At 34.0% G+C, this 13,232-nt stretch overlaps 1 protein-coding gene across 3 annotated transcripts; it reads right to left on the bottom strand.

Annotated features, from left to right (window-relative positions):
• Positions 1-506: 506 nt before the first annotated feature.
• Positions 507-10,554, bottom strand: LOC111412471 (ABC transporter B family member 4-like). 3 transcript variants are annotated; one of them, XM_023043405.1, is made up of 14 exons: positions 9,935-9,952; positions 9,540-9,857; positions 9,359-9,413; positions 9,085-9,260; positions 8,760-8,981; positions 8,376-8,614; positions 7,769-8,294; positions 6,877-7,150; positions 4,948-5,834; positions 4,456-4,722; positions 4,093-4,356; positions 3,686-3,957; positions 1,232-1,253; positions 507-1,146 (listed from the first exon to the last, which is right to left on the bottom strand). In XM_023043405.1, the coding sequence occupies exons 1-14, from the start codon at positions 9,935-9,937 to the stop codon at positions 793-795; spliced, it is 3,879 nt and encodes a 1,292-aa protein (XP_022899173.1). In that variant the 5' UTR covers positions 9,938-9,952; the 3' UTR covers positions 507-792. The 3 variants fall into 3 exon arrangements, with proteins under 3 accessions (XP_022899173.1, XP_022899174.1, XP_022899172.1); XM_023043406.1 differs by lacking the exons at positions 507-1,146; positions 1,232-1,253; positions 9,935-9,952 and adding exons at positions 2,939-3,578; positions 10,423-10,554 and having other exon boundaries at positions 3,664-3,957; XM_023043404.1 differs by lacking the exons at positions 507-1,146; positions 1,232-1,253 and adding an exon at positions 2,939-3,578 and having other exon boundaries at positions 3,664-3,957.
• Between the last annotated feature and the right edge of the window lie 2,678 nt (positions 10,555-13,232).

The raw sequence follows: 13,232 nt of genomic DNA, 5'->3' as shown, positions 1-13,232 counted from the left end.
ATTATTTTTGACAATATTATTCTTGTCATAATTGTTGGTACATGTACATGAGGATTATGTGACCACTGAAAAGGATAGTCCTTTCGAATACATTATTATAATGCAATTATTAAACATCTCATTGCGTGTAATGTTAAGTAGGGACTAATATTTTAGTACATGGAAGGAATTATGTCGAAATAATGGTTTAAAATCGCTGGATAATGGGAGAGAAACACATAAACTAAAACGTTAAATTACAGATAGATAATGGGAGAGAACAGTTTCTTTATTTCACTAGTTTCTCTTTTATAGATTTAAATTATTCAATTATTACCATGAATTAAGGTATGTTTCTTGATCGATTAAATTCATATGTGAAAAATCATGAATTCTAAAGATCTTGACATTAAGGTTAATTGCATATATGCAATGCATGCATATGTTGTAGAACTTCAACACCATCGACAACTATATATTCAGAAATTGAGAAATGTCATCCATGATGCCATCGCCCGACTAATATATGCCAAAAAGATTATTTCCTCTTTCCCGCCTTCTAAAAGTAGAATAACGGGACCATGATAAGCTATAGAAAACTATTCTGCTTATCTGTTGAATACAATTGATAAATAAATATTCCTGATCTTATAAGTTCACATGTGACTTTGGAGTTGCCAAAAATGCATAATCAATTAGAAACATTACAAAATTGACTTCACGTCCGGCACCTTCTTTTACTAAGTGACATAAAAACAATTCATATATTTATATTTTTCAGAAATTGAACCATACATTGCGCTGGTTATTATATTAAGACGAAGCACTCATATGAAGGGAAACCAGTGATTTGTAGAAACCATCTTTAACGTTTATCAGAGTTTCATGCTTACCTTTCTCCACTATAACTCCATTTTTAACCACGACAATTAAATCTGCTCCCTTGATTGTTGATAACCTATGTGCTATAATAACTGTAGTCCTATTCACCATTACTCGATCAAGTGCATCTTGAACTATTCTCTCAGATTCAGCATCCAAGGCACTAGTCGCCTCGTCTAGTAATATTATCTTTGGACTTTTTATAATTGCCCGTGCAATGGCTACTCGTTGTTTCTGTCCTCCTGACAATTGAATCCCTCGCTCTCCCACTATAGTATCATATCCCTGCATTGATTTAGCATTATAACATCAAAATTTTAAATTTTAAATAATTCATATTTCATAGGAATAACGATTATGAATTATATACTTGTTGCAATCCACTAATGAATTTGTGGGCATTAGCTAGCTCTGATGCGGCGCACAAACTTGCACCAGGCCAGACATCAGTTTTGCTGTCGGAATGCTGGGCAAGTATCAAAATAACCTGGGACTTGATCATTGGAAAGTTGAAAAGAAAGTATTGAGATACTTGCAATGAACGAAAGATCACGTACTCACTTATAGGAGATCTGATAACTTGGAGGTCATTGGGTATTCAGATTCGGACTTTGCTGGATGTGTGGATACTAGAAAGTCCACATTTGATTATCTGTTCCTCTAGGCTCGAGGGGCTATATCATGAAAAAATGTGAAGCATTCTATCATTGCTTTATCTACTATAGAAGCTTTCAAGGAAATTGGCTGCGGAGCTTTATTTCAGGGCTTGGAATTATTGACAATATTGCCAAGCCGCTGAAACTTTATTGTAACATTTCTGCAGCAGTCTTTTTTTCAAAGAACAAGAAGTACTTTAAAGGTGCTAAACACATGGAATTGAAGTACTTTGCTGTTAAAGAAGAAGTTCAAAAATAAAAGGTGTAAATTGAGCATATTAGCACGAATCTTATGATTACAGATCCATTAACAAAAGGATTGCTACCAAAGATATTTAATGAACATGTCGAGAGAATTGACATTATTGAAAATGATCATTGACATTATTATGTAATTTATGGTGTTTGTGTATTGACACTTTGAGCTCATTTATATATTATTTTTGACAATATTATTCTTGTCATAATTGTTGGTACATGTACATGAGGATTATGTGACCACTGAAAAGGATAGTCCTTTCGAATACATTATTATAATGCAATTATTAAACATCTCATTGCGTGTAATGTTAAGTAGGGACTAATATTTTAGTACATGGAAGGAATTATGTCGAAATAATGGTTTAAAATCGCTGGATAATGGGAGAGAAACACATAAACTAAAACGTTAAATTACAGATAGATAATGGGAGAGAACAGTTTCTTTATTTCACTAGTTTCTCTTTTATAGATTTAAATTATTCAATTATTACCATGAATTAAGGCATGTTTCTTGATCGATTAAATTCATATGTGAAAAATCATGAATTCTAAAGATCTTGACATTAAGGTTAATTGCATATATGCAATGCATGCATATGTTGTAGAACTTCAACACCATCGACAACTATATATTCAGAAATTGAGAAATGTCATCCATGATGCCATCGCCCGACTAATATATGCCAAAAAGATTATTTCCTCTTTCCCGCCTTCTAAAAGTAGAATAACGGGACCATGATAAGCTATAGAAAACTATTCTGCTTATCTGTTGAATACAATTGATAAATAAATATTCCTGATCTTATAAGTTCACATGTGACTTTGGAGTTGCCAAAAATGCATAATCAATTAGAAACATTACAAAATTGACTTCACGTTAAAACGTTAAATTACAGATAGATAATGGGAGAGAACAGTTTCTTTATTTCACTAGTTTCTCTTTTATAGATTTAAATTATTCAATTATTACCATGAATTAAGGCATGTTTCTTGATCGATTAAATTCATATGTGAAAAATCATGAATTCTAAAGATCTTGACATTAAGGTTAATTGCATATATGCAATGCATGCATATGTTGTAGAACTTCAACACCATCGACAACTATATATTCAGAAATTGAGAAATGTCATCCATGATGCCATCGCCCGACTAATATATGCCAAAAAGATTATTTCCTCTTTCCCGCCTTCTAAAAGTAGAATAACGGGACCATGATAAGCTATAGAAAACTATTCTGCTTATCTGTTGAATACAATTGATAAATAAATATTCCTGATCTTATAAGTTCACATGTGACTTTGGAGTTGCCAAAAATGCATAATCAATTAGAAACATTACAAAATTGACTTCACGTCCGGCACCTTCTTTTACTAAGTGACATAAAAACAATTCATATATTTATATTTTTCAGAAATTGAACCATACATTGCGCTGGTTATTATATTAAGACGAAGCACTCATATGAAGGGAAACCAGTGATTTGTAGAAACCATCTTTAACGTTTATCAGAGTTTCATGCTTACCTTTCTCCACTATAACTCCATTTTTAACCACGACAATTAAATCTGCTCCCTTGATTGTTGATAACCTATGTGCTATAATAACTGTAGTCCTATTCACCATTACTCGATCAAGTGCATCTTGAACTATTCTCTCAGATTCAGCATCCAAGGCACTAGTCGCCTCGTCTAGTAATATTATCTTTGGACTTTTTATAATTGCCCGTGCAATGGCTACTCGTTGTTTCTGTCCTCCTGACAATTGAATCCCTCGCTCTCCCACTATAGTATCATATCCCTGCATTGATTTAGCATTATAACATCAAAATTTTAAATTTTAAATAATTCATATTTCATAGGAATAACGATTATGAATTATATACTTGTTGCAATCCACTAATGAATTTGTGGGCATTAGCTAGCTCTGATGCGGCAATGATCTCTGCTTCGCTTGCATTTCCATCCTTTCCATATGCAATATTGGCTCGGATTGTATCATTAAACAGAACTGGCTCCTGGCTGACAAGCCCCATCTGCAGCCTTAACCACTTGAGTTGAAACTTCTGAATCTCAATTCCATCGAGTGTAATATGACCCGAATCAGGATCATAAAATCTTTGCAGTAATGAAATCACTGTTGATTTCCCACTTCCACTCTCTCCAACCAGAGCGACTGTCTGAAACATTAGACCCGCCCATAACAACGTTAGAACTTAGCTTGTATGAAATTACGCTACAAACAGATATAAACTGTCTTTCTCAGGTGCAAATTTATTTAAAATAGAAATAATGGCTATAAAAGATCAAATTACCTTGCCACTGTGAATTGCCAAGGAAAGGTCCCGAAAAATCTGAATATCCGGCCTGGTTGGATACTTGAAACTCACATGTTTCAGTTCAATTTCTCCCTTAACACTTTCAAGTGTTGTGCCAGCCTCATCGCTTGGATCAATCTTAGATTTCCTATCAAGCATAGCAAATATAGAAGCAGCAGCTGTCTTGGCTTTGCTTGAATCTGGAGCAAAAGAGCTCGATTGAGAAATTGCTACAGCCGCCATAGTTAGAGCAAAGAAAACCTGTAACATATATAAATTTTAGAATTCCTGTCAATTTTTAAGTTCTGCATTCTCACTATAACATAAGAAATTCAATACAAAAGTGGAAAACAGACATACACGGAAGACATTTGAAAATGTTGTTTTTCCATCCTCAACAAGTTGAGCTCCTGCGTAAAAGCTAGTAGCATATACCAAAAATAGCAAGGAAAAAGATAGACCAAAACCTATCCCACTAATCAATCCTTGTCTTATCCCATTTCTCATAGGGCCTTCACACTTATATTTGTACATATTCATCACCTTTTCTTCTGCACAGAAGGAAGCAACTGTTCTGATACTTCCAACTGCATCGTTTGCAACTTGACTTGCTTCCTCATACATTGCCTGCAGCCATTTAGAACAATAATGAAGAACATTATAAAAAATAGTTTTTAGGAAATTATTGTGTCTTCTAAAGTTTGTGTCCTCGAATGGGTAAATGCTGATAATTTACACGGTTAATTTACTACTTTCTACGATAACATATCTTTTTCATGTCTTACTATTTATCTAGAAAATTTTAGAAGATATGAGCCCAAAAAATAAATGATTGTTAGATTGGATACAAACCTTTGCATCTGCACTGAACCCCTTCATGAACTTGATTTGTACATATCCATTCAATCCAATCAAAGGTACCATACCAACGATGATAAGTGCCAACTGCCAACTTGCTTCAAAAGCTATACCCAGTCCGACGACTGCAGCAGCAGTGTCTTGCACGATCTGTGCAAGTGAATCACCAACTAAAGCGCGAACTGTAGCAGCATCAGCTGAAAGCCTTGCTCCAATTATTCCACTTGAGTGTTCAGGCTCATCAAACCAACCAACTTCCATGCTAACCACCTTTTCAAAGCACAACAATCTAATTCTCCTTATCAACTTATTCCCAGCCACACCAAAAAGATATGTTCTTGCTGGATATGCAACTAATGATACAGCTCCAAGAACCACAAACATTAGGGCCCAAAATTTGGAATCTTTTCGTAATTTATGCGGTGTCTCAAAGAATGTTTTAATTACACTGGAAAGTAATATACCAAAAGTTGGCATGATAGCACCATTTACAATAGCAAATATAGCTCCAACTATCAGAATAGGTACCTCGGGCTTATTGAGATAGGCAAGGCGTCGGATTGGGACTTTTGAATGCTTTTCTGATGTTTTATGAGAAGCTGTATCTGTAACTGCTAATTCAGTTTCTGGGACACTAAGCGTTGCAGGTAGGCCAAATGTAACTGACAATGAATGGCGATTGCTATTTCCATCTCCAGAGGAACCCCGGCTGATTGAATACTGAATTGACATTTTTTGACTTGATCGCCTGCCAGATTCTAAAGTGATGTCAGATTTGTCTTTCTCATCAACATGTTGGTCGAAATCTTTATATATGTCTTGCAAGCGTATGAGCTGCGAATATGCTCCTTCAGAATCCTGGAGTAGGTCAAAATGTGTGCCTGCACCGTTCAAAAGAAGTTCCAATTAATATGGTTTTCTTTTTCACAATGAGCAGGGGCGATAACTTTTCCATTGATATTACTGCATGATGTATTTCGAAATCTTTTGCAATCAAGTAAACGTGATTTATTGAGAACGATTATGTTAGAATTAGACTGTAATTCAAATTCTAATGGGTATTTTGATTGGAAATACTATTGGAGTAGTATTGAGAGTTAGTAGTAGATTTGAAAAAGTTTTAAAGGAGTTCAAGAATGAAAAAGATAATGATTTCCTTTTTTGAAAATTTTTTACTCCTATTTCATCCCAAATATTTCATTATTGGTTTTATCCATGTATTAGGACTTCACTCTCTTTATGTATTAATTCTTCTAGCATATTAGGGAATCTTGTATTATAAATACGTGAGGCATTACACATATTTATTTGATTGAATTTGAGAGTCATCCAAAGAGATTCAACATAGCAATTACATCATTATTGTATATACTAGAAACTTGAGAGAATTGTTCAAATTTAAATTCAGAGAATTACATCTTGTCAAGACAATTTTAGTTTCCTAGAATGATAAATTCTCCTCTTTTTCCACAAAAATCTAGTTTGTTATGTGATCCATTATTTTCATATTAACCATATTTTCTCGTTCTTTAATTATTTGGTAAGACTCTCGGCAAATTAGTTTCAGAGCTATTCTGCTTTCAACAAAGTTGTTTCAGGTCTATTCTGAATTATAACAAATTATATAATTGGTTATGCACTAATGGTTATTGAGGTTATCCAACGTCGATTGTTGAAGGAGTTAGTAGTCAATTTATAAGTGTGAAAAAAACCCTGACCCTTGAGTTAGCTTTTGGAGTCGAGAAGGTCCAAAACCACTCAATACTAGTATCAAAGCTTAGGTTATCAATGAATTTTTGCCCAAAAATCCATAAGAAATACGTGTGATCCACCCAGGGCCCAATGTTTGACCACCCAACAATGGTTTTGCCCAAGAAAAGCAATAAAAAAAAATATAAAGTCTATTTAAATTTTGGAGTATACCTTTTTCAACCATCTTTCCTTGGTGAATGACCGCAATCATATTGGCATTTCTAACAGTGCTCAAACGATGTGCAACAACAACGGTCGTTCTGTTTATCATTATCCTGTCTAAAGCCTCTTGAACAATTCTCTCAGATTCTGCATCTAGAGCACTTGTTGCCTCATCTAAAAGTAAAATTCTTGGGTCTTTTAGGATTGCTCTAGCTATGGCAACTCTTTGCTTCTGACCACCAGAAAGCTGAGTTCCATGTTCACCAACCATGGTATCGAGTCCCTGCACAAAATTCAATATATAATGGTAAGAAACAATACACTTACTCCTAAATTTAGGAAGCCAAGAGAATATTTGAAGTGAAGACATGTTAATTGAGTTCTATTAGACTCATGAGTACATATGTCAATTCAAATTGTTAAAGTCTAGGAATTAAATTTAGTAGAAGGATTAGGCATGGGCAAAAAAATCCGAAAAACCAACCGAACCTATCATGCCGAACCGACTCGGTTCGATTTTGGTCAATCTGACACAGATAATTAGTTTAATTTTGTTTTTTTAAACAAAGCCATGATGTGTCGGTTCAGCCATGATTTGAAACCTCAAACCATTGATTAACCGAACCAATCTAACCCAATTACATGTTTACCTTTTTCTAAGAAAAATAAAAATCAAAAGATAAGTAAGTAATATCTCGATTCTTTCCATTCTATAATATTGTTAGTAAGTAATAGCATTGAAATTTTCTTTTTATAAGCTCATTATGTTATATTTAACCTTTTTTCCCTACTTAGACAGTCCAGTTACATAATGCATAAAAAAGGCAACAAAATTCTTAAATTAATTTGGTTTCGATTTCAACTTGGGGTCGAAATCGACCCAAACCAAACCGCGCCCAACCTGGGGTAATTTATCAATGAATTTAGAAGCATTTGCTAGCTCAGCTGCAGCTCTAATCTCTTCATGGGTTGCACCGTCTTTCCCATAAGCAATATTGTCCTTGATGCTGGCTGTGAAAAGCACAGGTTCTTGGCTGACAAGACCTATTTTTGACCTAATCCACTTGAGCTGGAATTCTTTGAGATTAATTCCATCAACCAGAACTTCACCAGCACGTGGATCATAAAATCTCTCTATCAAACTAATCACAGTCGATTTCCCGCTTCCACTCTGTCCAACCAAAGCTGCAGTTGTGCCACTAGGGATAAATAGAGAGAGTCCTTTGAATATTTCTTCATTTGGTCTTGCTGGATAACTAAAATAGACATCTCTCAATTCTATATCTCCACAAATATCGTCCAATATCTTTCCTTTGGTATCATATGCATCAATCTCTGGTTTCCTATTTATAGTCTCAAACATCTTGAAGGCCGCAGCTTGACCCGCAGCAAATGCACTCATGCAGGGAGATGCTTGTCCTAGAGACCTGAAATGGCATATCACATAATTCAGATTCAAAACAAGTCATTAGAAACACTGTAGAGCAAAAACATGAATGCTAACTCACATGGAACCAGTTAGCACTGCAACAATTACACTGAGTACGTCACCCCCACTATAACCCTTCTCCAAGATCATCTTTGCACCATACCAAATAGCTAAAGCGTAACTGCAGAATATGATGAACATAACGGATCCAAGGCCTAACCCACTAGCCCAGCCTTCATTTACACCTGATTTGTAAGCCTCCGCAAGGGACTTGTCGTAATCAGCCACGGCTTGCTTTTCCCCAGTAAATGAGGCAACCTGGATTGAAATCAAACTAGTGATTTAATTATACAAAGGAAAACTAACGAGCTAAGCTAGATGCCTACGCTTAATCATAAGTTTTTACGTTTTGCAAAGGAACAAACTAAATCCTAAGGTATTAGCATCTAAGCTATTAGCATACTGTTCTAATGGAGCCAATTGTCTGTTCAACCACAATTGCCGCTTTAGCATATGCATTTTGGCCACGAGACGCCATTTTGGATAAGACGATGGACATAACTGCACCGGATATCACGAGCAGAGGAATAGACGTTAACATGACAAGGGTAAGAAGCCATCCTTGAATAAAGGCAATCACAAAGCCTCCGAAAAATGTTGAGACCAGCTGTATAAACTTTCCAACCTGCAGTAAGATATAGATAAACCAAAAACGTTAGCATTGGAAACAAGCTTGAGTCTTTTTGGTGGGATTGATAATTAACAACATAATGTTTAAGAAGTAATACCTTCTCGCCTATTGCATCTTGAATAAGAACGGTGTCACCAGACATCCTTCCAACAACTTCTCCCGTATTTGTTTCCTTATCAAAGAAAGCAACATCTTGTCTCAATATAGTTTTCAAATAAAGACTTCTGATTCTTGCAGCCTGTCTCTCCCCGGTGATCATCCAGAAAGCCACCTCTAGGAAACACCAAAAGATACAACCAATTTTAGTGCTAAAATTTCAAAATCTATAACATACTAATGTGTTTACATTCAATCTGGTTAGGATTTCTTACGGAGAAATGCCGCTACACCACATCCCAAAGCCAAATACACAAACTTTAGTGCCACCTAAAATGCCATAAAATAAGAGTATTTTTACTTGTGGAACTATGGACATCACAGAAGTAGAAACATTCAATGGCATCGCTTAAAGCATAAAAAAATATAATTTGAAAATGAAAGACTTCCCTTTACCTTTGAAACAACTGAAACAATGTTTGTAGTTTGGGTTTGTCCAAAAGAATCGATCAATTCTCCAAAAAGAATTGACATAAGAGGCAGGCACAGTCCATTTCCAATGGCACCAATTGTACCAACAATCATCAAAATTTTGTCATAGGAATCAGCAAACGTGAATAGCTCGTAAAATGGAATCGAATTCGTGGAATCTTTGGGCGAGTCCTTTTGGCCTCCATGGCTCCCTGAGCCTGAGGTGGAGGCCTCACCTTCATTATTCTCTACGGCCATAGTATTAACTGCTTCTAGCTTGTTCGAGCAGGAGCAGCTGTAAGTCTACAGAAAAGACGGATACAGAGAAGAAGAAAATGAGGGAGTCATATTACAAATTAGTGATTGTCAAGGTCACATACCATAAATTATCATTTTAAAGATGACAAAGCTGTGTTGCAGCATAGAAACTACTGGCCCTGTTTGTCCCCCATGGAAATGAAAAATGAATAGAATAGTATTTTTTTGAAAAAATGAGTCGTTGAATAAGATGGAAACGTTTTTTATTTATATGTAATATTATTTTATGAAAAATTGTGTGGTTGAAAATAGAAAAAAAAATGAAATATAATTAAATGAAATTAGTGGAGACCAAACAGGACATAATAGAATAGATTCTGATTTCTACCTACTTATTTTGACCCAAAACAGGGAGACGTCAATAATAAGCTTTCCCTTTCACACAGAGATGTTGAAAGCATAAGCTTAACTAACGGAGAACCCGTGAAGACAGACAATAAGTAACGTGAAGATATGGAAATCATCACATTTATCTTCAAAAAATACTACCAAATGTTGGAAATCCTGCAAAAGTAGCTGAAAACTCAACTTAGTCAGAAGAAGGACTTACTTAAAAGGTTGATAAAGGGATCTGGGCAGGGCTTCTCGATACCGCACAAAATGAGAAAGCAAACTCTTAAGTTACTAGTGAAGGGGGTTGGAACCAACTTTTTTATAGTACAATATATAGATACGGGTGCTGGTGCGGGTCTATAACTACTCTTTCTTAGAGCCGAAAAAAGGTTTGCTTGATGAGCAAGTATATGAAAATTTAAAAATCAAAATCAGCTCATCTTTTGGTCAAAGGTGTGATTTTTCAAAAACTGTCGGCCCGTCAATATATGGGAAACTCAAAACTGTGTCGTAACGGAAGAGTCAAGATTAATAACTTTTTTTATAGGAATTAAAATATAAATTAAGTTTAATAATTAATTTTAAGGTTTCATAACTTTTCAACAGCATAGGGATGACAAAAAAGCTCGTCAAACTCAATACTCATGAGGCCCATCCCATCCTCGCTTAATCAGATATTCGAGTTAGGTTGGGTTATGAGAATTTCGTCCCGAGGCAGGTAAGGGTAACACCCATCCCATCCCGCCCCTTTTAATTTTTTTTTTTTTGTAAAAATTAAATACCTTAAATGGAAAGTTCCATGAAATTTTATTAATTCTAATAAAAAATCACAATTAAGATTATTTAAGGAATATGATAAATAATAAAAACTTTAATTTATCAAATATATTCGAATAATTTAACTTTTAAAAATTAATTAATTAATTAAAAATTTTAATAACTATATTATTGTCGCACTTTAATGAATTGAGACAATAAAATAAATTATAAAATAAATAAATAAATGAGAACGTAAACGGAGCAAGGTCCCACCCGTTGCCATCCCTGCAACCACACATTTCATTAATTTTTATCAAAATGTACTAAAACTTTGATTTTAATCTCCAAAAAATAAATGCTATATATTTTAGGGTAAAAAAAAAAAAAACATGAATAGTCTCAACTTTAAAACATGAACCTCGTTAGTTCAAAGAATAAATTCCATCTAAGATTATTAACGAACATCCAACCTCGAAAAATTATTCCTAAATTTTACATTTTGTGACCATATATCATCCATGCCCGCTTTTGCTTTACAGATGGTGGATGCTCTCTTTGGTCTCAATCTGTCTATGAACCTCGTTTGGCCCTCATTCTTTTTCTCTCTCTCTTATTTTTAACTACACAATTTTTCATAAAATAATATTACATACAAATAAAAAAAATTCATTTTTTTTTACCACACATTTAAAAAAAATATTATTTCAACTATTAAAATTTGACAAAAAAAAACGAGAACCAAACGAATTTGTGTATAAAGTCAAAGTTTAAAAAGTTGCGTAGCTGCCACAACCACCCAAAGTGCTTAATAAGAGAAAGAAATTGCACTTGTCTACCTATTGACATCATAATATGATGCCAACTTGGACCGTACCTCCACTTGCACCAAAACTAGAAAATAATTTCTTGATATTTTCTATTTCTCTTTTTCCTAAAATAATAAAAAAAATCTTCTTATTTTCTAGATCATTTTTATTTGTAATGCACAAATACTTTTGATAGTTTGAATTTTCAAAATATATATAATTGTCAATTGTAATCAATTTTGTACAGCAGAACTAGTAGTCAACAAAATAGAATAAATGGAGGTCATAATTCTCTAATTCAATGTTTGACTTCCCTAATAATTTAATGGAATGGAATGTATTGTTAAAAGCTAACTAATCTGATATCAACATCGTAGACTTAATGGGATAGAATAGTGATTTATTATAAAGGCAAATGGCATTTTCAAACCTTAATCTTTCGGAGCAAGAAATGGAGAAATTTATCCCAATAAAAATTTCACAAAATTTTAGCTTCAATTAAATGAAAACAATTTTCAAGGCTGCATGCAAAGGAAACAATCCCCATTTGGTGCACATTAATGTAAAAATGAGAATGAAAAATATAGTCATTATGGGCCCCACACAAGAAATAAAAATTCAAATTTGATGGCTTGATGTTATGAATAACGATCATTTTTTCATTTTAATGAAGAAAAAATGGGAAACGAACATGGGCTAGCAAACATCACCGTCATTAAGTGCAACATTTAGGACTATCAGATCAAGTGTTTGAAATACACTTTTTAATAATTCAAATACCTTCAATCAAATCCCATTTTGTGTTGAAATTTTGTTCAACGAGATAAAAATTTGATTATGGCCCCGTTTGTTTTCCATTTTTGAAAGAATGAAAATGAAAAATATAATCATTTTGAACCCACATAAGAAATAAAAATTCAAATTTGGTGACTAAATGTGATGAATAGCAGTCATATTTTTCATTTTAATGAAGAAAGAATGGGAAACAAACGGGGGCTAAGTATGAAACCATGAAAAATGTGAAAGGTGACATTCGTGTCAATTTCGGTCAAACATTCGAACTTGATTTGATATTCAAATTAGGAAAATAAATTGACTAACTTGATATAATCGTTGAGTAGAAATCGTGATATATTTGGAATCTAAAAATCAATTCTGGGTGAATGAAAAAGTGTAATCCAAAGTTTGAGGAAAAAATCAAATTTTCAGCACCTAGGATTCTCGCTTGAGCGGTGCGCGGGCTACAGCAAAAGCTGCGACCCTTGGTAATGGTTGCTAAGTTTTGGAGCGTGACTCTTCATTCACCACCCTTCATCTTCTACATATAAGACCCTTTAGACATCCTTTGTTTCATCCCAATTGTATGCAATCATAGCATAACATAAAAATCATATTTCCTTAGATGAAATTTTGCAGAAAAAATAAATAAATAAATAAATAAATAAATATATATATATATATA

Source organism: Olea europaea, chromosome 16, assembly GCF_002742605.1.
Source record: "Olea europaea var. sylvestris chromosome 16, O_europaea_v1, whole genome shotgun sequence".
Taxonomy (NCBI): domain Eukaryota; kingdom Viridiplantae; phylum Streptophyta; class Magnoliopsida; order Lamiales; family Oleaceae; genus Olea; species Olea europaea.
This window is presented reverse-complemented; position numbering and strand designations above follow the sequence as displayed.

What these genes read in the sequence shown, in the direction of transcription:
- LOC111412471 (XM_023043405.1), bottom strand. An exon ending in TTGTTTCAGTTGTTTCAAAG is followed by an intron (nt 9,414 to 9,539) that starts GTAAAGGGAAGT and finishes ATGGCATTTTAG; the next exon opens with GTGGCACTAAAGTTTGTGTA. An exon ending in TGGTGTAGCGGCATTTCTCC is followed by an intron (nt 9,261 to 9,358) that starts GTAAGAAATCCT and finishes GGTGTTTCCTAG; the next exon opens with AGGTGGCTTTCTGGATGATC.